This window comes from Gossypium raimondii, chromosome 4, assembly GCF_025698545.1.
Source record: "Gossypium raimondii isolate GPD5lz chromosome 4, ASM2569854v1, whole genome shotgun sequence".
Classification (NCBI taxonomy): domain Eukaryota; kingdom Viridiplantae; phylum Streptophyta; class Magnoliopsida; order Malvales; family Malvaceae; genus Gossypium; species Gossypium raimondii.
In genome coordinates, this window is record NC_068568.1 from 23,981,786 (window position 1) to 24,005,518 (window position 23,733).

General features: G+C 32.0%; 1 protein-coding gene across 1 annotated transcript; it reads right to left on the reverse strand.

Moving 5' to 3' along the window:
- Positions 1-20,205: 20,205 nt before the first annotated feature.
- On the reverse strand, positions 20,206-21,154 carry LOC105766607 (NDR1/HIN1-like protein 1). The gene has a single exon (XM_012586125.2). It carries the CDS (start codon positions 21,026-21,028, stop codon positions 20,399-20,401), a length of 630 nt encoding a protein of 209 aa, XP_012441579.1. The 5' UTR covers positions 21,029-21,154; the 3' UTR covers positions 20,206-20,398.
- Positions 21,155-23,733: the final 2,579 nt, after the last annotated feature.

The following is a 23,733-nucleotide window of genomic DNA, read 5'->3' on the forward strand; positions in this document are numbered from 1 at the left end:
TAATTAGACCATTTGTTAAGTTGGTAGACAAAAATGGGCATGAGATAAGTGAAATAGGAAATTTTTAAGTTAGGGGCAATTTGGTAATCTAGTAATTAAAATGAATTAAAAAGGGAAAAAGATGGCAAATTGGGCTCATCTTCTTCTTTGGGATGAAATCAGCAAGGGGGGGAGCCATTGTTAGGGTTTTCAAGCTTCCAAGCTCCATAGTAAGTGATTCTAAGCCCCGTTTTTAACGTTCTTTACGTTTTTGGAGTCCCGGTAACTTGATTTTGCTTATTCTAGCAATAATTTAATCTAGGGTTTATATTTGGAAAAATACCCATATGTGAAATGTGTTTATTTTGATGTTTTATGGTAGAATATGAAGCTAGAAATTATGTTAACCAACTTTTGCTAAGCGATTTTGAATGAAAACGAGTAAAACAACATAATCGATAAAAATACTAAATGTTCATAAGTAAGTGTTAGAGTGGGAATTTGGTGTTGTCATAGTAGGGAAAAATGTTCATCATGTCATAATACATAAGAATAAGGGATAAAGTTTAATTTCCGAGCCTAGGGGCAAAATTGTAATTTTGTGAAACTTTAGGGGCAAAAATGTAATTTTTCCAAAATGTGATTTTTGGACTGGATTGAATAATGTGAGTGTTAAATAAGTTAAATGTGTTATTATAAGTCAAGAAAGACAAGGAATTGACTTTGATTAGTGAAAAAAATGAGAAAAAGTGAGAAATTTCCCGATTGAACATTCGGAATAAAAAGGGATACGAATGAAGTGATAGAAATGATCACATATGTGGCATGGACTGTGTGTAGGCCACTATGTGAAAGTGAAAGTGATGGTCACGTGTGTAGAACTATGTGTAGGCTACTACGTGTTCCAGAATGATAGGTCGCATGTGTAGTACTATGTGCAGGCTACTATGCGTATCGGATATCTTCGATCACGTGTGTAGTACTATGTGCAGGCTACTACGTGTATCGGATAGTGATGGTCACATGTGTAGTACTATGTGCATGCTACTATGTGAATCCGCATCATTGAATATAAAGGTGGTTGCTAAGTGCTGATTCCACCGTATCCTTAACTGTGAAAGGGGTTGCTATGTACTGATTCCCCGTATCATTGAATATAAAGGTGGTTGCTAAGTGCTGATTCCACCGTATCCTTGACTGTGAAAGGGGTTGCTATGTGCTGATTCCCCGTATCATTGATTATAAGGTGGTTGCTAATTGTTGATTCCACCGTGTAACGGTTAATATTCTGAAGTGTTCATCGGGGAAATTAGATAAGTGAAAATATATGTGAATCGAATAAGGTTACATGATGAATATTGGGTTCAATATTGAATCAACCCTTAAGTAGGATGAAAAGAAGTAATGAAATTATGAAAAAGTAAAATGTGCAACAAAACAGTTTTAGACAGTAACAATAGTGTGACTTTGAAAAATAACAAAAAATGGTAGAAATTGAATTAGAGAGTGAATAAGATATGACATGAAATCTTACGGAGTCTATTTTTACATGAAAGAAACAAGGAAAGCAAAAGAGTTACACATTTTTAGATATTTGAAATTTAGTGAGGCAGGGTCGGATTGATTTCGGAATCCCCTGTTCTGACTTTGGAAAATAGTTAAAAATTGTACAAAAATAATTATGAGTTATAATTTATATTCTTAGAATCCTTAATGAGTCTATTTTCAAAGGAAAGAAATGTAAATATCATCCAAATTCTGTACAATAAGATAATTTATTTTTAGTGAAGAGAGGTTAGTGATGTTGAGTAGTGAAACATGGGTGAATTTAAAGAATAAACTGTACTAATTGGCCAGGTCAAAAATTCTGAAAATTTTATGGTAAGAAGACATATGAGTCTAGTTTCAGGGAAAATTAACAGATCTTAATTTGGAGCTCTGTAGATTCAGATAAAAATGATTTAGGGATGCAGACTCAAGTAGACAACTTTGAATTTAAATATAAGTGAATAGTAAAATTATGTATAATGCTATTTAAACATGTTTTATACATAAAGGATGTGGAATGGAGAGGAGGAGGAGGACAATAAAATGTATGAAAGAATTGTGTATAATGGTCATATGCCTGATTATAATCGGTAAATGTTAAATTGAATGGTAAATACGTATTGGTACTGAAGGAACTATTGCGGTGTTGAAAAGCAATTGATCAAATATATAAGAAATTTAGTCTTGATATATATATATATATGATAATAATGATATATGGATGATTATATCATTGAGTTGCATTGATTAATTCGATTTATGTGATGGAAATGTCAAGAACATTTGTCTTTGATATGTGATGATCATGGTTTAAGCTCATATGGGAAAATAAAGTTTCATAGTATGAGAGTGTGGTATTGAAATATATATATTGGACTGAGAAATTAATTTGAATTGTGAACACGAAATATTGTGAATTGAATAAAATAGAAATGGAGCTTTGAATTACATGAGTAAGTATCGGGTCTCGTAGGCCCTATTTGTTATGAATATAATATTTTGAGGATATGTTATAAAGAATTATAAAAGCATGTTAAAAATTTGAAGAGTTTAAATTTGAATGAAATTTTGTAACTCGGTTTAATAGGTTTACATGTGTAAGTGTTCTAGTAATGCCTCATACCCTATTCCGGAGTTGAATACGGGTAAGGGGTGTTACATTAGTGGTATCAGAGCTACGGTTTAGTCGGTTCTCGGACCAAACGTAGCATATGTGAGTCTAGCTATACATGCCATGTTATTACTCGTAATGGTGTGATATCTCCAGGCTCTAACGAAATTGTTTTGTTAAGATAGAGATGATTTTCAACCGAGCTATTTTTGAGAATGCTGAAAATGGTATTGAGATAAATGAAATATGCTCACGTTATGTTAGAATTTGGAAAGGTAAGAATAGAAATTTGTGATATGTATGTGTCCATGTATAAAAAAAACGAAATGAAAGTTTATGTTGTGATAAACTCATCCAAGTATGTTAGTGATCATATGATGCTATGTGCTCAACATATTTGATTAAGTGAATATGGAAACGAAATTTACTTAAATAGATGGAATGTGTGTTTATATATATTTGCTTGAATAAGTGAAATCGGTACGTTCATATGACAGAATCTTATGTATAATTGTTAAATTAGAGGTAATATGATATTTTGTTATGTGTATTTATTATTGAATCATGAATATTATAATAGTATGAAAATTGAATTGGAAGATCAAATTGAGTAGAACGCAGGAATGAGTACTTTCGTTCAGTGATATGTGATGAATTGACGGAAGATACCATGGTTTGGCCATGCAACATGTGAAAATGTGATTATGAAATTTCCGTGTAAGACCATATCTGGAATATGGCATCAATGTGATATGTGATTCCGTGTAAGACTATAGCTGGGCTATGGCATCGGTATGTGATATGTGATTACATGTAAAACCATAGTTGGACTATGGCAATGTGAAAACGAAGTACTCAATTCCGTAAGACGTTATGTAATTTGACAAATTGTGGTAAGTGTTAAGCAAATTTTATGTGATAAAACATATTGAACATTGAATTGAGCTCAATTATGTGATCTCACCATTCAGAGATTATGTTTGTCAGGTTATGTTAATAAATTATGTGTATGTGAATTTAAGTGACAAAAATTAAATAAATAATGATATTGACCTCATTTACATGAATCTGTCATTTGAAATTGTGATTGACAAGAAGAAATAGTGATTTGCATGCTTATGTATGGTTATATGTATTTATCTGAAATACAAGAAAATGATGATTATTGATATGGCTTTAAAGTGAACAAGTGGTGAAGTTAAAAGATCAAATGGGTGAGAAATAAAGAATGGAAAAATAGCCCGATTTTTGTCCATACGGGTAGACACATGGGCATGTGACCCCTATATGTGAGAAAATATATGAATGAACTAAGTGGTTATGATGGTATTACATTGATGATGAATGTTAAGTCTTATATATATATATATATGTATTTATGAGAGTAAGTTAGAGGCTTTACGACCTCACCCCCTTATCAATATTGTTTTATGACAAAATTTTTACGAGAATCATGTTGAAAATACTCATAAATGTGAACTAAAAAGTTTAGTGGTCAAATAATTAGTAATGCAAACAGAGTTGAGCCTAGTGTAATAAATGAACTCAGTTTTAAAAGAAATATCAGATTGTTAGTGAATGGAATAATGTGAGGTTCGTGATAACAGAATTAGTGAGAGAAATGACAATTAAGTGGTAAAGATGCCTGTGTGTGACGATTACAACCGAAATGAACACGATGATCTTTTCTGGATATTCTATATATTTTTTTATCTTCATAAATATGTGTATAATTGTTTAGTTCTGATAGAGTTCTAATGTTGTAAGAATGTTAGCTAACTATGATGTTAGACGGAAGTCCTGTTGGTCTAGTTGGTTTATGACCGGTTATTGTTCTGTTTTGCATGCATATTTAGAAAGTGTATTGTTTTGCTACGATGAAATTCCAGAGCTAAAATGTGATGATTCTGGTGATTTGCATGCTAAAAGAATGTTGAAAGATTGTGTGTTTAAGCTGTATTCTCAGCGTGAAGAAAATAGTACTTTGATATGTTAATGTTCGATAGTTGAAATCAACTCAATTGTTTTACTAGAGTGAACTGATTTATCTAAATGTGATATGAGTTGTATGTATTTAAGCATGTGTATTCACGAGTATGAAGACGGATAGTCGAAATGAAAAATCTATATTTCAGAAAATATGATATAGAGAAATATTTATTGATATAGAGATATACGAGATTAAATTGATTAGTGATTTTGGAAAGTTAGTGAAAGTGTCTCATGAGAGTTGGAAGCAACTTTTTCTGGTAAGATTTTCGGGGACGAAAATCCCTAAAGGGGGGAGAATTGTAACAGTCCGATTTTGGGCCTAGTCAGAACAGTGGTTTCGGGACCACAAATTCGACGAGGAAAAAATTTATTTTTCTTATATTTTTATGGTCTACGATTTCACGGAATGATTTTGTGAAAATTTCGTTCGAAAATTTCGACGTTTAGGCACTCAATTTAGTCAAAGGGACTAAATTGTAAAAAGTGCAAAAGTTGAGTTCTACATGTTAGAGGTGTTCAATTGTTATGAAACTTTAAATTCGAGGTCCTTATATGGTAATTAGACCATTTGTTAAGTTGGTAGACAAAAATGGGCATGAGGTAAGTGAAATAGGAAATTTTTAAGTTAGGGGCAATTTGGTAATCTAGTAATTAAAATGAATTAAAAAGGGAAAAAAATGGCAAATTGGGCTCATCTTCTTCATTGGGACGAAATCAGCAAGGGAGGGAGCCATTGTTAGGGTTTTCAAGCTTCCAAACTCCATAGTAAGTGATTCTAAGCCCCGTTTTTAATGTTCTTTACGTTTTTGGAGTCCCGGTAACTTGATTTTGCTTATTCTAGCAATAATTTAATCTAGGGTTTATATTTGGAAAAATACCCATATGTGCAATGTGTTTATTTTGATTTTTTATGGTAGAATATAAAGCTAGAAATTATGTTAAACAACTTTTGCTAAGCGATTTTGAGTGAAAACGAGTAAAACGACATAATCGATAAAAATACTAAATGTTCATAAGTAAGTGTTAGAGTGGGAATTTGGTGTTGTCATAGAAGGGAAAAATGTTCAGCGTGTCATAATACATAAGAATAAGGGATAAAGTTTAATTTCCGAGCCTAGGGGAAAAATTATAATTTTGTGAAACTTTAGGGGCAAAAATGTAATTTTGCCAAAATGTGATTTTTGGACTGGATTGAATAGTGTGAGTGTTAAATAAGTTAAATGTGTTATTATAAGTCAAGAAAGACAAGGAATTAACTTTGATTAGTGAAAAAAATGAGAAAAGTGAGAAATTTCGATTGAACATTCTAATAAAAGGATCCGAATGAAGTGATAGAAATGATCACATATGTGGCATGGATCGTGTGTAGGCCACTATGTGAAAGTGAAAGTGATGGTCACGTGTGTAGAACTATGTGTAGGCTACTACGTGTTCCGAATGATAGGTCGCATGTGTAGTACTATGTGCGAGCTACTATGCGTATCGGATATCTTCGATCACGTGTGTAGTACTATGTGCAAAGCTACTACGTGTATCGGATAGTGATGGTCACATGTGTAGTACTATGTGCATGCTACTATGTGAATTCGCATCATTGAATATAAAGGTGGTTGCTAAGTGCTGATTCCACCGTATCCTTAACTGTGAAAGGGGTTGCTATGTGCTGATTCCCCGTATCATTGAATATAAAGGTGGTTGCTAAGTGCTGATTCCACCGTATCCTTGACTGTGAAAGGGGTTGCTATGTGCTGATTCCCCGTATCATTGATTATAAGGTGGTTGCTAATTGCTGATTCCACCGTGTAACGGTTAATATTCCGAAGTGTTCATCGGGGAAATTAGATAAGTGAAAATATATGTGAATCGAATAAGGTTACGTGATGAATATTGGGTTCAATATTTAATCAACCCTTAAGTAGGATGAAAAGAAGTAATGAAATTATGAAAAAGTAAAATGTGCAACAAAACAGTTTTAGACAGTAACAATAGTGTGACTTTGAAAAATCACAAAAAATGGTAGAAATTGAATTAGAGAGTGAATAAGTATGAAATGAAATCTTAAGGAGTATATTTTTACATGAAAGAAACAAGGAAAGCAAAAGAGTTACACATTTTTAGATATTTGAATTTTAGTGAGGCAGGGTCGGATTGATTTCGGAATCCCCTGTTCTGACTTTGGAAAATACTTAAAAATTGTACAAAAATAATTATGAGTTATAATTTATATTCTTACAATCCTTAATGAGTTTTTTTTCAAAGGAAAGAAACGTAAATATCATCCGAATTCTGTACAATGAGATAATTCATTTTTAGTGAAGAGAGGTCAGTGATGTTGAGCAGTGAAATAGGGGTAAATTTAAATAATAAACTGTACTAATTGGCCGAGTAAAAAATTCTGAAAATTTTATGGTAAGAACAAATTTGAGTCTAGTTTCAGGGAAAATTAATGGATCTTAATTTGGAGCTCTGTAGCATCAGATAAAAATGATTTAGTGACACAGACTCAAATAGACAGCTTTGAATTTAAATATAAGTGAATAGTAAAATTATGTATAATGCTATTTAAGCATGTTTTATACATAAAGCATGTGGAATGGAGAGGAGGAGGAGGACAATAAAATGTATGAAAGAATTGTTTATAATGGTCATATGCCTGATTATAATCGGTAAATGTTAAATTGAATGGTAAATACGTTTTGGTACCGAAGGAACTATTGCGGTGTTGAAAAGCAATTGATCAAATATATAAGAAATTTAGTCTTGATATATATATGATAATAATGATATATGGATGATTATATCATTGAGTTGCATTGATTAATTCGATTTATGTGATGGAAATGTCAAGAACATTTGTCTTTGATATGTGATGATCATGGTTTAAGCTCATATGGGAAAATAAAGTTTCATAGTATGAGAGTGTGGTATTGAAATATATATATTGGATTGAGAAATTAATTTGAATTGTGAACACAAAATATTGTGAATTGAATAAAATGGAAATGGAGCTTTGAATTACATGAGTAAGTATCGGGTCTCGTTGGCCCTATTTGTTATGAATATAACATTTTGAGGATATGTTATAAAGAATTATAAAAGCATGTTAAAAATTTGAAGAGTTTAAATTTGAATGAAATTTTGTAACTCGGTTTAATAGGTTTACATGTGTAAGTGTTCTAGTAATGCCTCATACCCTATTCCGGAGTTGAATACAGGTAAGGGGTGTTACAATTAACCTATCTTAAACACTTTTAGAAACCCCTTTGTTTAAACCATCACTTAGTCGAATTTTATATAAACTCCAACTAGAATAGAACTTGTCATTTTAACAATTGGGCATCTAAATGACTCAAATCTTTTCACCAAGGCGAGATCACATCAATATGGAAATACTCGATTAATAGTGAGAGGTCCAAACCATCAAGACTTGAGTTTTCCAGGGAAAAAATTTAATTTGGAGTTGAAAAATAAGACTTGTTGGAATGTTTCAAACACACGAGAGTGGATGTACTTGTCATGCCAGAACTTTGTTTTCTCTTTAAATATCTTGGCATTCTCATAAGAAAGCATTTTCACCTCTTCTAATTCATCAAGCTGCAACATTCATTTTTCTCCATCATGCTTCCAATCCAAATTCAGTTTCTTAATAGCCCAATAAGTTATATGTTCAAGCTCTAATGGTAAATGACAAGTTTTTGAACATTAGCCGATAAGGAGACATCCCTAAAGGAGTTTTGAATATTTTTCCGTAAGCCCACAAAGCATCTTCAAGTCTCATAGACCAATCTTATTGATTCGGATGCACCACTTTCTAGAGTAAACCTTTTATTTTATTGTTTGCCAATTCAACTTGCCCATTCATCTGCAAATGGTAAACAGTAGCAACCTTGTGCTTTATATTACATTCATCTAGTAGCCAAGTCAACCACTTATTCACAAAGTGAGATCCCTCATCACTAATTATAGCCCTCAGAGTCTCAAACCTCGTAAATACGTGTTTATGTAGAAAGCGCATAACCACCTCAGCCTCTACCCACTAGGACACGTAATCAACAACCACCAAAATATAGATATTACCATACGATGGAGGAAATAGGCCCAAAAAAGTCAATTCACCTCACATCAAATAATTCCACTTCAAGGATATTATTCAATGGCATCTCCTTCCTCCTTGAAATATTCTCAACTCGTTGGAACCTGTCACAATTCCTTACGTAGGCATATGTATCTTCAAATAAAATGGGCCAAAAGAACTCAACTTATAACACCTTGGCCATAGTACATGTTCCCCCAAAATGTCCCCCACTTGGAGACGAATGACAATGGTAAAGGATATCATCGACCTCACTTTCGGATATACACCTTCTAATCATTTGATTCGTACACTGCTTGAATAAATATGGATCCTCCCAAAAGTAATGGCGTACATCATGGAAGAACTTCTTTCGTTATTGGTATGTCATCTGAGGCAGCATTAATCCACTAGCCAAGAAGTTAGAAAAACCAACAAACCAAAGAGTTTCATGTGTATGACTTACCTCAAAGATGTGTTCATTTGGAAAATATTCATTAATAAGAATATGGGAGTGAGTTCTCTCTTATTGCTCCAATCTTGATAGATGATTTGCCATTTGATTCTCAACCCCCTTTCTATCTTGAATCTCATGATTAAATTATTGGAGTAAAAGTGCTCATCGAATCAATCTTGGCTTAGCATCTTTTTACATTAGTAATTATTTAATTATCGAATGGTCAGTGTAGACTTTCACATTAGTACCCACAAGATAAGGACGGAATTTTTCAAGAGCAAAAATAATGGCAAGTAGCTCTTTCTTATTTACCATATAGTTTAACTAGTCTCCTGTCAAATTTAGACTTGCGTAATAAGTCAGATGGAAGATTTTATTTCTTCGCTGACCATTTACAACTTCCACTATAAAGTCGTCAGTGTCACACATTAGCTCAAGAGAATTTCAATCAGTGTACCAATAATTAGTGTCAAAATTAATCATCATTCTAGCTCATCAAAGGCTTTCAAGCATACTTCATCAAAATTGAATGCCATATCCTTCTTTAATAAATTACAAAGTGGCTTGGAAATCTTTGAGAAGTCCTTGATGAACCTTCAATAAAAACTTGCATACCCTAAAAAACTTCTAATGCCTTTTATAGAAATAGGAGGTGATTGCTTATTGATTACATTAATTTTTTTCTTTGTCAACTTCAATTCCATGTCTTGATATTTTGTGCCCCAAAACAACTCCCTCCACAACCATAAAATGGCATTTCTCCCAATTAAGGACAAGGTTTGTTTATTCACACTGTTTCAGCACTACAGCTAAATTATTAAGATAGTCATCGTGCAAATCCCCGAACACTGAAAAGTCATCCATGAAATCTTTCAAAATTCATTCAACCATGTTGTGAATATCACCATCATGCACCTTTGAAATGTTGCTGACGTATTATAGAAGCCGAGAGGCATCCTTTGAATTTAGAACGTACTATACGAATAGGTAAAAGTGGTTTTGTGCTGATGTTTTGAAGCTACAGCTACCTAATTGTACCCCAAATATCCATTCAGGAAATAGTAATACTCACGTCCCGTAAGCCTATCCAAAATCTGGTCAATAAATGGTAGCAGGAAATGATTCTTTCGAGTTGCTTTCTTTAGTTTCCTATAATCAACACAAATTTGCCATCCCGTAACTATCCTTGTCAGAATTAGCTCGTTATTCTCATTCTCTATGACTGTGATTCCCCCTTTCTTCGGTACTCACCCACAGGCTGTCAAATATGGGGTAAATAATCCCCGCATCTAATTAGTTGATGATTTCCTTATTGACTATATCTTTCATAATTGGGTTCAATCTTCTCTAGCCATCAATCGATGCCTTTTCACCATCTTCTAGTAAGATTTTATCCATACACAGATACAAATTGATACCTCGAATATCAACGATAGTCCATTCGATTGCCCTCTTGAACTTCTTCAACACATCAATCAACTATTCTTCTTATTTTTCAGTTAGCTCAGCTGAAATGTTGACAGGAAAAATTAAGGACGGACCCAAATAAGCATATTTCAAATGGGAAGGAAATACCTTTAACTCCAATCCAGGTGGTTTCTTGATCGACTTCTTTAGTTACGTGTACTCACAAGATGCTAACTCAATGATTCGAATCAAGATTGTAAAATGAATCCATTCGAATTAGCCTCTAACAAAGCCAAACATTCAACATTTTCATCATCATTCGATGGATCAGATAATAAAATGTGTCCCAATGAATCATCTACAAAGTTAAGCTCCCATTCAGTAGAAACCACCGATACTATCTTGGACATAGCGGAACATTCTTTAATTGCATCTGGAAATATAATAGCCTTGAATACATTGAATGTCACTTGATCATCTTGAACTCTATGGTGAGTTCACCTTTCTGCATATCGATAATACAATAAAATCAGCTGGAAATATAAATTTATCCACACGTACCAACATGTCTTCGATCTTCCCCTCAGGATGTGCTAATGACCTGTCTACCAATTGAAGTGTAACCATCATCGGTCTAACCTCACCAATACCTAATCACCTAAACACAGACATGCGCATCATATTGACACTTGCTCCTTAATCGCATAGAGCCATTCCACAATAAGAGTCTCCAATGTTGCATGGTATGGTGAAACTCCCCAAATCTTTCATTTTTGGCAAAAGTTCATTTTGCATAAATAAACTACATTCCTTTTTCAAAGCCATTTTCTCGAATTCCCCTAACCTTTTCTTTTTGGAGAGAATGTCCATGAATTTCGACATCTGCTCAAGAGATTCCACAAGTGGAATGTTGATATGTAACTATTTAAACATGTCCAGGAACATCTTAAATTGAACCTCTTGCTTCTACTTTTAGAATTGTTGAGGATATAGATGTTGTGGGATTTTAAATATGTCTAGACCACTATGTTATGGTACAGCTGCAACCTTGGTCTCCGGTGTTAACCTCTCATTGAAGAAAGGCACAACATATTGACAAATGGCGCGGTCTCTCTCATCAACAACAATAACCGAATTTTGAGCATTATTAGTAGCATTTCTTTGATCATGCCAGTATTCATCTCTGTAGCTAAGCACTAATTTGCTTGTTCTCTTCTTCTCCTTTTAAAAGTACGTTTTATTTCTGGATCAACAAGAAGTAATTCAAGATTATGGTGCTAGTTCATAAAAAATAGAACCTAAAAAGTCATGAAAATTAATAAATTAAGAATAATAAATTTAAACAAAATTACAGGGTAATTAATTTCACAAATAATGGCTACAATAGTCCTCGACAACAATTCCAAACACTTGTTGTGAGATTTTCTATTGATGTGCAAGTGTACACATTCGTCAACAAGTAATAAAGTAGTGAGTATTAGAGTTATCATCTTTACAAGAACTGGTTTAAAACAATAATTGGAAAATCAACTAGTAACCAATTTGGTAAGTAACAAAAATATGATTGAATTGAGTTACTAAGTACTTGAATTAAATTTAACTAAGTATGCAAAACAAATTAAAATAATAACACAAAATGTAATAGCAATGAAAACAGTGACAAGTTTCAATAACGATGACATGAAAGGCTACAACATTTATTTCCCCCTAACATGCAATCACCAAAAGCAATGTTGTCGAATGTTTCAATGATGTCATGTCGATATGGTATTTTACTAATCCAAAATCTACTAGTTGTAGGATTCTCTTCAACTTACTACGTTAAATATTTTAATTACCTTAACATATGTCTATGCCAAGTTAACCTCAAGATTATATTTTCAGGCATTGTTCCTAAGGATTATGCAAGGTAGCAATGTATGTATATAGCGTTACAAATTTAATTACTGGAAGAATTAAGCATGCACCTTTGGAGTTGTATGTCTATTAATTACCATCTTTTTAGATGTAATAATTAACTCAATTGGTTACTAATATTAGCTACACTTTAGCAAGTGTTAAACGTGAAACCACTCGAATGAATAAACAATCATTTGCACAGAACATTATTAACAAAACATCGATAATTTCAAGCTAGGAACCCATGATTGTTCTAGCATAACAAATTTAAGTCGTAATTATTAAAGTGAAAATCAACAAACAAGTTGCAGTCATAATTTAAAACCAACAAAAGAAATAAATAGATAAGAGAAAGAAAGGATGATCAGTTTAATGTCGGTGGTTCTCTGCAGTTAGCTCACATTGCTTCCTCAAAACTCTCTGCGTCTCTCTCAGCCTCAATGCTCTCACTCTTGTGTTTTGATCTTTTTGCTCTTCAATTTTGTGTGTTTGTGTTCTATTGTGTTATTTTCCCCTATTGATGCTCCATTCATCTTTTATATTTTTAGGCGTAATGGTTCCTTGATTTACTTTACCTTTATAATTGCTCTGTGATTTCTGCATCCCACAATCTGACAGTTGACTAAGTGATTTGTGTACACATTGGAGATTGACTAACCATGCTACAACTCGCATATCTACGAATTGAAAAAGTGCGAAATAGGAATTATGACGTGCGATTTCTATGCATGCGAGCTGTGAACTGTAAGCTCCATCTAGACAAGCAGTGTATGTGACCTTAGGACTGTAAACTGTGTGTTACGAGCTGCAATATATGCGAGTTATGTACCATGAGCTGAGAATGTGAATTGGCTAGCGTACAAGCATAGTACGAACTACCCTTCAAACATGACACTTGCGAATTGTCTTGTGGACCGGTGAACTGTGACTTGTCTCGTAGATTAGTGAACTATGAACTAACCTACAGACAAGCAAAGTGTGAACAGACAAAATTCGAGCAATCTCCACAACAGGCGAAATATAAGATGACTTCACAGGTGGAGAGATTTAGTTTTAGCACTGGTGCTTACTGACTTCATTTTCTTTATTATTCCATTGCTTTTTTTATCAGTTTTCCAATAGTACGTCCTAGGCTACTGGTTAGTGATCACACTTTCAAGGAAATCATTAACGTTTTAGTATAGAAATTAAATAAAACCCCTTAGTCAAACGAAATCTTTCATTGTTAAATAGCTAGCATGAATATGATCTAAATACTACTAAAATGTTATCAACCACTCTAAACTCAAATGAATTGTAAGCTAAAAAGTACTAAAAACTATATTCTAGAGTTATCACAACTCATAGAGATCATATTGAAAAGTTATCAAATGTTGGACAAACTTTATTTAAGCTTCATGGAAAAGACTATTGTTGTTCCACGAGCTACAACTTCTTTAGTTTATGAGGTAGTATTTGATGTTATCCCCTTTAAACAACATGATGGAAGTCAATAGAGAATGAAGAAAGTGGGGGGAATAATGATTTTGGTAATTCTGTCTATTTTTATTTCACTTATGGTTGTTTTCGATGTTTTTATATTTTGAACTAATACTTTTGAACTTATATTATTGGATTTTTTATTGCTATATTTGTGTTGAAGATACAATTTGGTATGAAGAGATTGCTGGATAAGTAAAAAAAACATTTTAAGTTGATATGAATCTAACACTGTTCCATCTTTTTTTAAAATAAATCTGGATCAACATTTTCTATTTTGGCTGTCCAAAAAGCTCAAGTGTTAGGGATCTTGAGGACTGGTATGGATTCTTTTAATGCTCCTATTTAAAGGTTGATGGATAAAAGGTTATTTTTGCTAAAAAGATCTCTTGGTGAAGGGGAGCACTTTTATCATCTTTGCCAAAAAATGGAGGAAAATGGTAGCAACAAATGAAATGTTCTTAGTGACTTGTTGAATTTTTTATTGATTTGGTGATGGTTTATGGTTATGGTTGTTGCATTCCATTTTGTCAAAGGGAGAGATTACTTTGATTGGTTTTTTAAAGACTTTATTGATTCAATGATTGTATGAGATGAACAAAAACATTAATACAAGGAGTGTTTGATCGAGTATGGTTCTACCTTTTTGGGGGAGACATATTCCAAGTTCCTTGGCTTGTGACTTGTTTGGATTGTGTGCTATTCATTTGCTATGGGTTTTTTTCAAAAATTCCAAATGGGAGATTGTTGGAGTTTTTGTGCTTGTTCCATGTTCTATTAGAACGAGAACAAATTTCTACTTGGGCAATAAGATGGTTACAACCTCATAGATGTTTGATGTTTGGCATACAAAGCAATGGCATGTTTGACAAAATAATAGGTGATGCGCGACTAGGATTTTCTAGTTTTTCAATCAATTTTCTTGATGAAGCTATGAGTCTATTGGATAAGGATTAATTATTTGTCCTTAACTTTTGTGTTTGAAGTTGTTGGAGAGTTGTTTTTATGTGATATTTACTCAAAATAATTAATGGGATAAAATCAACTTTTAAATAAGTGTTTCAAGCTTATCAAAACTCTATTAGATGGGCTCTTGTATCAACCTACAAATAGGCTGCTTGTGGCGTTACTTGGTGTGCAGTTTTTTAGTGTCATTAGCATTTATATTTTTCTATTTTATTGGGTAAAATTTTGATACTCTTTTAGGTATTGTTTGGGGAGTTTTATTAATTTGTAAGTTGGGTATTTGGGTGAGTGATTTGTAATAATTGGGGTTGATATCAGGGCTGCAATTACTTCTTTGTGTAAGGATAGATTGGGCTTAAACAATAGGTAATCCAGACTCTTGCTGAATAAAATCATTCACTAAGTGAGGCTCTAAAAAGTAGGATTGTTGAATTCGATCTGTGTTAACAAATATCATGTATTTCTTAATTTCAACTTCTCTCTCTATTCTCTTTCCTTAATTTCCCACTTCTCTCTCTCAAATCCAAGTCAAATCTCACCCAAAATATTGGTTCTTTCACTAAAATCAAATAGAAAGCATAATTATAAGCTTGATTCCACCTTTAGTTTCATATTTTCAACCTGAAGTTTTCTATGGGTTAATGATAAAAAGATTCCAATAAGGTAATAAACATATTTTCCACTAGCACCCTCATTTCTATTTGAGATTTTAGTATATAAAAGCTATTTGAGTATATTGTAATGATGTTTATGTGTATTTTTTGTGATAAATAAGAAGGATTAGCAAAAAGGAGAACCCCAAGCCAAGGAAAAACGAATTTATATGTTGAGAAGGAAAATAAAAGTTTTACTTTGATTTTCTTCATCCAAGAGGTAAGTACCTATAAATTTTCAAGTTTACCTCAAAATGAGTATGACTATGAGATTTTAATAAATAAATAGTTACTAAAAGTACTTGCTAAGATTTGAAAACCCATAATTTAAAGTGTTAAAATACTTAGTAAGTTGAATGATGGTGTTAATAATAATAATAAGTATTGACTTTACTTAGAAGAGAATAAGACATATATGAGCTATGAGAACTTGGATGACATAAGATACTTGGAGTAATGATGAAAAGAAGCAAAATGCAATTTTATAAAAAAAATAAGCAAGTTATTATAATGCAATATAGCAAGGCGAAATAATAGTAAATATGACAATTGAAGAAATGAAAAGAGAAACATGTTGTATATTATTTTAATTTAAATATTGCAATATGAATATTTAGTAAGTTATGTAATAATTATAGGTATAAAGTGCCCTGTGAGAATTTGTCAATTTTTGTTATAAAGTTTTGTTATTAATTATATATATGTATGGTGAGAGCTAGTGATATGATTCACCCAAGTGATAAATGGATATGTGAAATGAATATGAAGTGATAATTAATTACTCAATGAGCACTTAAAATGTGATATTGATATATGTGGAACATCATGGAACTTTATGTATACATGTGTTTATGTGAATTTTGGAATGCTAAAATTATTAATAAAGTGAACTGCCCTAGTAAGCTTAGTAGAATAGTTAGGATACAATTGACATACCAATAATGATTAGTGTGCCTGCTTTTGAACAACGATGTTGTAATGCACGAAACCTGACCCGATTCTCTAGATCCATATCTTAGGCATTACTACTCAAAAGCACTTAGCCAAACTCACTAAACCTTCTTAGATAACATCATATTTAATGCATATTCTTCTAAATTATTCAAGACAAATTTTCAAGAAACAAATATGGTTCTTAAACACAAACTATTACAAAATTTCTCAACAAATCTATCTAAAACAATCATCTACTAAATACAGATTCATTTAAGAACTCCTAAAATACGCTACCCAATCAGCTTTGTATACATAATAACTAGACATGCCTCTTTCTTGGCATAGTCCCTCCAGGCGTAGCCTCTTGTCATCGAAACTTGAAACAATTAACAAATCTTGTGAGTTCATGAGCAATTAATGAACATCATTTCATTGAACCTTGATGGTTACTTTATATTCTTTGATTAACATCTATGTGCCAACTAACTTTCTGAACTATCTATTAGGCAGATACCAATATAGTTTGATTCACATACACGCCAATTGTTATATTCATAATATTCCAATTCTTTATCACCTAATTATCTAAAGATTCTTTGAAATAATAATTAAGTCCCTCATTTACATATATGCAACCCAATCAAACTTATCTTCAGAATTCGTTCCGTATAGATCATATCTCATTTCCTACACTTATCTGAAAATAGTTGTTCTTATCATTAATCATAGATGACTACATACATATTTGGCAACTACTCATACAGATCTGAATACCATCAAATTATTAAACCAATCATATCCTAAATTAATACCATACAACTCATATCGATAGAGTACTTCATAAATCAATCTGGTAACATCCACAACAATACTTCCAAATCCCAAGTGTTCGTGATAATCAATATTCAAATTTCATAAGATTTCAGGCGAAGTCATTATTCAATTTAGATTTGGCATATTTCAAACAGCTTTGATTAAATCATACCATAAAAAAATTCACGTTGACAATATCTTAGGTCATACATAGTACAAATAAGTCCAATTTCAACATTGTCATATCATCACGGCGAATACCTTCACTATCATCCATATACACAGTTCCTTTCAACAATATTCTTAAACTTATTCATTTATTTCACTAATCTCACTCAGCCCTTAACCTTGAGAACATCAATACTTTATCTAGCCATACTTCATAAAAAGTGACAGACTTTATTCATAATTTATCACAAAGACCGATATACAAATCTTACCATACATATATGATAGGTCATGCCACAAGGACCAAACAAATTATACCATAAATGTTTCACGCAAAATACACCACAGAGGTGTCATACAGAGTCTCGTGTTTACTGGCTTGGCGGACTACCACATAAATTCATGTATCGTGATCTACCACTTCGATTCATACATCATCGATGGCTACACTATGAACATACATACAATCATATCATATCATGCCATGGACCTTAACCACATGATCCTCAAGATCGTTCAAGATAGAAGTGACAATAAATCACTCATGAAGAAAGCTAGAAGCTAGGCAAATTGTGTTTCCAAAGATAATCTTTCTTTCACAATGATGGTTTAGAAATTTTAGTCTATTGTATAAATAACAAAAAAAAAAAAGATGATCTGATTTTTTTATTAATTGATAGGGATCATAGACGTTGTCATAGGAAGGGTCCATAAAATAATTTCTCATATTTAAGAGGCTTGTATTTTATAAATGGTCAATCACACCTAAATGAAAGGGGTTAATATGCCATTTGATATTTGACTTTGGTTTTTGGTCAAATTGGTACCCGAATTTCTATTGTAGTAAAATTTGAAACAATGTTGAAATTGGATGACATGGACCAACAAGATTGTTAGATATGGCACACATGACACACCATCAACTGAATATGGTTGCAACCTTAGTAAACATTTAAAAAATAAAACTAAAAAAATTAAAAATATATTAAAAACTATTTCAATGTATGAAAAATTTAAAGACTATAAAATGAAAAATCATTTAAAATAATAAGTTACAAAAATAAGAAAGTATATAAATTTTAAAAAATAATAATTAAAAAATTAAGAATGCATATAAAGCATTTACATACAATAAAAGATAAAATTAATTGAAACATACAAAAAAAATAATCGATATTGATCATTATTGATCGACTTTGATCATCATTAATTGGTCTTGACCAATGATCGGGATTTAGTAACCAATCAATGACATGTGAGTCACATGCAATTTTTTCTGTTTTTTATTTTAATTTTTATAATTTTAGATTTTTTAAATTTATATATTTTTAGAATTCATATATAAATTTTAAAAATTGAAAATACCCCTTAACTTAGATTTAATATGAGATTGGAATTTGGTGTTGAAGTGTAGAAAACGGTTGGAGAAAAGTCCAGGCTAGCCCAGTCTAATCTATGGAATAAGGGTTGGTCACTTCGTCGTTGCCTGGTCTAGCCGCCTAGGTGTCAAGAGTGAGTTGCTTTTTTTCTTAAAATATGGATGGGGAAACGCTATCTTCACTCCGCCCGTAATATTATTAATTTATTGGAATCGAATTTCTAATCACAAATTTGAAGGACAACCTCTCAAAACTCGTGATTTGTTTTTATGTTTGTATAATATATATTATAAGTTCAAAGCCAAAAATCATATATATTATATACATCTTATACATGTAGATTATATTACAAACTATATATGTTAAAATTATACAAAAATTAAGTGGTGTTGCTTTGGATGGAATAGTTATGTTGAAGCTTTAGAAATTGAAGTTTCTTTAAGTTGAAATTTCAATAAAATAATATTTTATAAAAATAAAAATATTTTTATATTAATGTGTTATTCTATAAAAAATAAGATTTTAGTTATTTTTAACTTAATATTTGTTTGATTGATTCGTGATAAGTATATATATAATGTTAATTAAAATTATTAATAGAAAATAAAACATGATATGCATGTAGAAAAATGGAAGGACATATAAGAAATTCCCAAATGTGTAAGAGAAGTGCATGTGATGGATCTTAAATTCCTCTCTACCTGTATTTTATAATTATTTCAACTCACACATGGCTGGAGTGTTGATTCATAAAAAATGGGCAACATGCAAATAAAACCCCCCACCTCACTCTTAATACAAGAGAGTAATTGTGAAATAAAATGAAACAAGCAAGAAAAAAGCATTGAAAATGTTGTTAAAATAGAATATTTATGACTTATTTAAGTAGTGCTACACTATAAGCATGAAGGGTGGGATTGGAAAAATGAATAAATTAAAGTTAGGATAAGGACTGATTTTGAGAGTAGACAAATTACAAAAGGTCCTTTTCTAACACGCAATTATAATTAGGTTGAGTGAAAAGGACCACTAATTCCATTTCCATGTGCCAAAACACCCTATCCTTCCCAATGTCCCAAACATGTTACCGACAGTGCTTTTACTAAATTATATATCTAAAAATTACAAGCGACACCCTAATTAAGGTAGAAAATATTCCTATTTCTTCTTAGGAAAAATAAAATTTAAAGATCCAATGTTTTGAAAAGAAGCCAATTTGTAGGTGAAGAAACAGACAGCACAACCTCCACTAATTGCGATTCTACAAGCTATGGAAAATTATTTCTTCTTGATGTCACTATTTCATTTTTTTTAGATATGGAAAACAATTTCTCTTTAATTGTAGATTTTGCTTTAGCTTTCAATTTTCCATTTTTCATTTATTCTATAGCAAAATGTACAATTTCCTCCTCCCCTTATAAAGAAAATAAATAAAATATACTAACGGCGTGAAGTAAGAAACTGGGAGAGAGATTTAATATAGATTAAACGGCGTTAGTTGCCTGGTCTTCTTCTTTGTTGATATTGATGAGTGCTCTCTCACACACTGACGCTGCATCTGGTGACGAGCTGGTACTTAACAGCGTTTTCTCCGACAGAAAAGCCGTTGTTTTTGCTCCCGAAAGTGATATAAGCCGGACACCTAACGTTGAGATGATACCTGCCTGAAACGAAAGTCCCAACTTTCCATCTCACCCGTCCATCAATCTTGATCACCATGAAGATCGTTCCGGCAGCTTGTTCGGACTTCAAAGCGACGGAGAAATCGGGAGCTATAGGGACCATGTTCCCGTAGATGAAAGGGGACCAAACATTGATCTCATTATGACCCTGGTATGTTGGAGGGAGAGCTGTCCTAAGGGTGGTTTGTTGGTTCCTGTAGGTGGCGTAGATGACGAGCCTGTCGTAGTAAATCCCGATTCTGTCATTGGGGTTTCGGGTGGATACGGTGACTTGGAAATTAGAAGTGAGGAAATTGGGAGTGGAGGCGTTGAAAGCATAGACGGTGGTGTCTTGGAGGATGAAGCGGGGTTTTGCGGGGCGGAGGATTGCCCAAATGATAAGGATTGTGATGAGAACGATAAGGAGGAAGACTAGAAGGCAACCGAAGAGCCTTCGGATGCGCTGCCGCCGGCCTTTGCCATGGTTGCCGCAATCCTTGGCCGTCATGGTAGGCAGAAAGTGAAGGTTGGTGAAAGTTTGGTTCTAAGGGGAGAAAAAGGGAGTTCAACCTATCTATCTGCTTTTTTTGTATAATGAAATGAACGTGCTGCGGTGTTGAGGTTAGTGTAATTGATATTTATATAAAACAAAATTTTTAGTGGATGTGTAATGGATCAATAATTGAATTTATATTAAAGCACTACCTCTCAGTGTAGAGTACTCAAGGGTGTGCTAAGGTAAAAGTGTTCATTTTTTTTATACATACATATATATAATAACGGTATATGCTTACATAATATGTATTCGCACTATTCATTTTATAATGAATTAATAATAAATCTGATATTTTTAGAAACATTATAAATTTATAATTTCATATTTTTAAAGATTAAATATAATTATTTTACTTTGTTAGAAAGTTAAAGTATATTTTTTTATATATTAATTTTTAATTTATTTATTTATATGAGAATTGAATTATTATTATTATTTTGAAGAAATCAAACTATAATTTCACTATATTAATTTATAATATTTTATAGGTGTCCATTTTATCTAGATGACCGTAAATCCTTTACTATAACATTGGTGGTTTAGTTGACTAGTTAAAAATAATGGTAAAGTACTTTAAATTTAGGGTAAACTATACCCATGGTCATTTTGTTTACCTTATATTACGTTTTAGTCACTTATGTTTGAAATGTTACGTTTTAGTCATTTACGTTATCATGTTGTAACATTTTAGTCCTTGAGCCATTAATAAATCGTTAATGGTGTAGCGATGGTGACGTGTACGTTAAATCATCATTTCAAACAAAATTTTAGGTTAAATTATACAATTGATTCCCATATTTTTTTCGTTTTAAGTAATTTAATTTTTTTCTTTTATGTTCTTTAAACTTTCATCTTTTTTTCCATTCTCTTTTGTTTCTCCCTCTGTTTTCATACCTTTCCCATTTCTTTTAACATATTAGGAAGTCGAATTGTCAATGAAAAAAGAAGTAGGAAGTCGACTGTCATCATTTGCCTATAACCAAAACCCTATAACCAAAACCCATAAACCCATACCATGCTTCTTTCTTCACTACCAATTCGACTTCTTGGTATGTTAAAATAAATAAAGAAAGTAGAAAAACAGAGGGAGAAGCAGAAGAGAATGAAAAAAAAAAGAAGAAAGAAAGTTAAAAGAACATAAAAGAATTAAATTGCTCAAAACGAAAAATTATGGGGACCAATTGTATAATTTAACCTAAAGTTTTTGTTTGAAATGATGATTTAACGTGCCACATCAGCTTACCATTACACCATTAACGACAATTAACGGCTCAGTGATTAAAATGTTATAACACGATAACGTAAGTGACTAAAACGTAACATTTCAAACATAAGTGACTGAAACGTAACCTAAGATAAACAAAAGTGACCATAGGTGTAGTTTACCCTTAAATTTATATATAAAAAAAAGTAATGTGAATTTGACTTAAAAAATTAAATTAAAAGAAAATTCATGGATGGTGCTACAAAAATTACTCATGTAATTGTGCAATGTCAAGTCAAGAAAGGAAAGCTCACTTTTTGTTTATCAATCCTGGAAACAAACAAACCAAAAAAAAAAAGTAGATTTAAAATAATTTGGGATTCCATAGTCCATATGAAAAGAAAATTAAAAAGAAAAATAGCAACTTTATGAATTATTGAGTTCAACATTCAACAGTTAATTCTAAACCAAAAGAAGATTATAAAAGATATTCTAAATCAAAAGATAGCAGAAAAAGTGATTATCAAACAAAAAAGAAAGAAAGAAAAAGGAAAAGTAAAATAATAGCAAATGGTGTCATAACAGGGAAGCTTGCAGCTCGGCCTACCTACTTATTTATTTGAGGTTCCAGAATATACATTACATCTCAGCAGAGTACTACCAAATATAAATTTTGTTAACGTAATTAAAATCTCCCTATATTATTTTATTTTTAGCATTGAATTTTCAAAGTATAAATTTAATGAATGTTTAGATGGCCGAAATTACGGGTAAAATTCTAGTATTTAATTTGTTAATTTATAGTTAAAAAACAAAATTGATGTATAAATGAGTCAAGGCTGTAAGAAAGGAGAAAAATTCCGATTTGAGTTTGAAACTTCATACTTTGTCTTCGAATTAAAAGGGTTTTGGAACCAGTTGCTGAGGCTGCGTGTGCATGATACGCGCCATTGTCCTGTCACAAACATTATTCACACTGAGTGCGAAAGCTGTCGGGTTGGCCGACACGTCAACTGGACATGAAAGGGGGAGAGTGAATAAAGTTTTGATGCAGATCATCTTCATCCTCCATATTTTTCTTTAAATTTAATCACTTAAAATTCAAATATAAATAAATAAAATTGAGAGTGGATTATAATAGGAGTTCAAAACGAAGATAAAAATCTAGTAGAATCGAGACTATTACAGTGTAAAAGGTTAGTGTTGGCTTGGGATTCTTTTTCAGTGAAAATGAAATGCAGACCTGTTTTTGTTCGTAAGGGGAGAATAGTTGAACAAGACTTTTCTAACTATTAAATAGTTAGGCAGATCCAAGCTTTTTGAGGTTTTTCTTATAAAATAAATTATTAGGGTAATTTAATTTAAAATAAATTCCAACAAAATAATAGAATAGAAAATTGAGTGGTAGGCTGGTCTGCTTTTGAGCACTGAGATTTAAGCGGATTTCTCATCC

Coding starts and splice junctions, on each gene's coding strand:
- LOC105766607 (XM_012586125.2), bottom strand. CDS start 21,028: ATGACGGCCAAGGATTGCGGCAACCATGGCAAAGGCCGGCGGCAGCGC.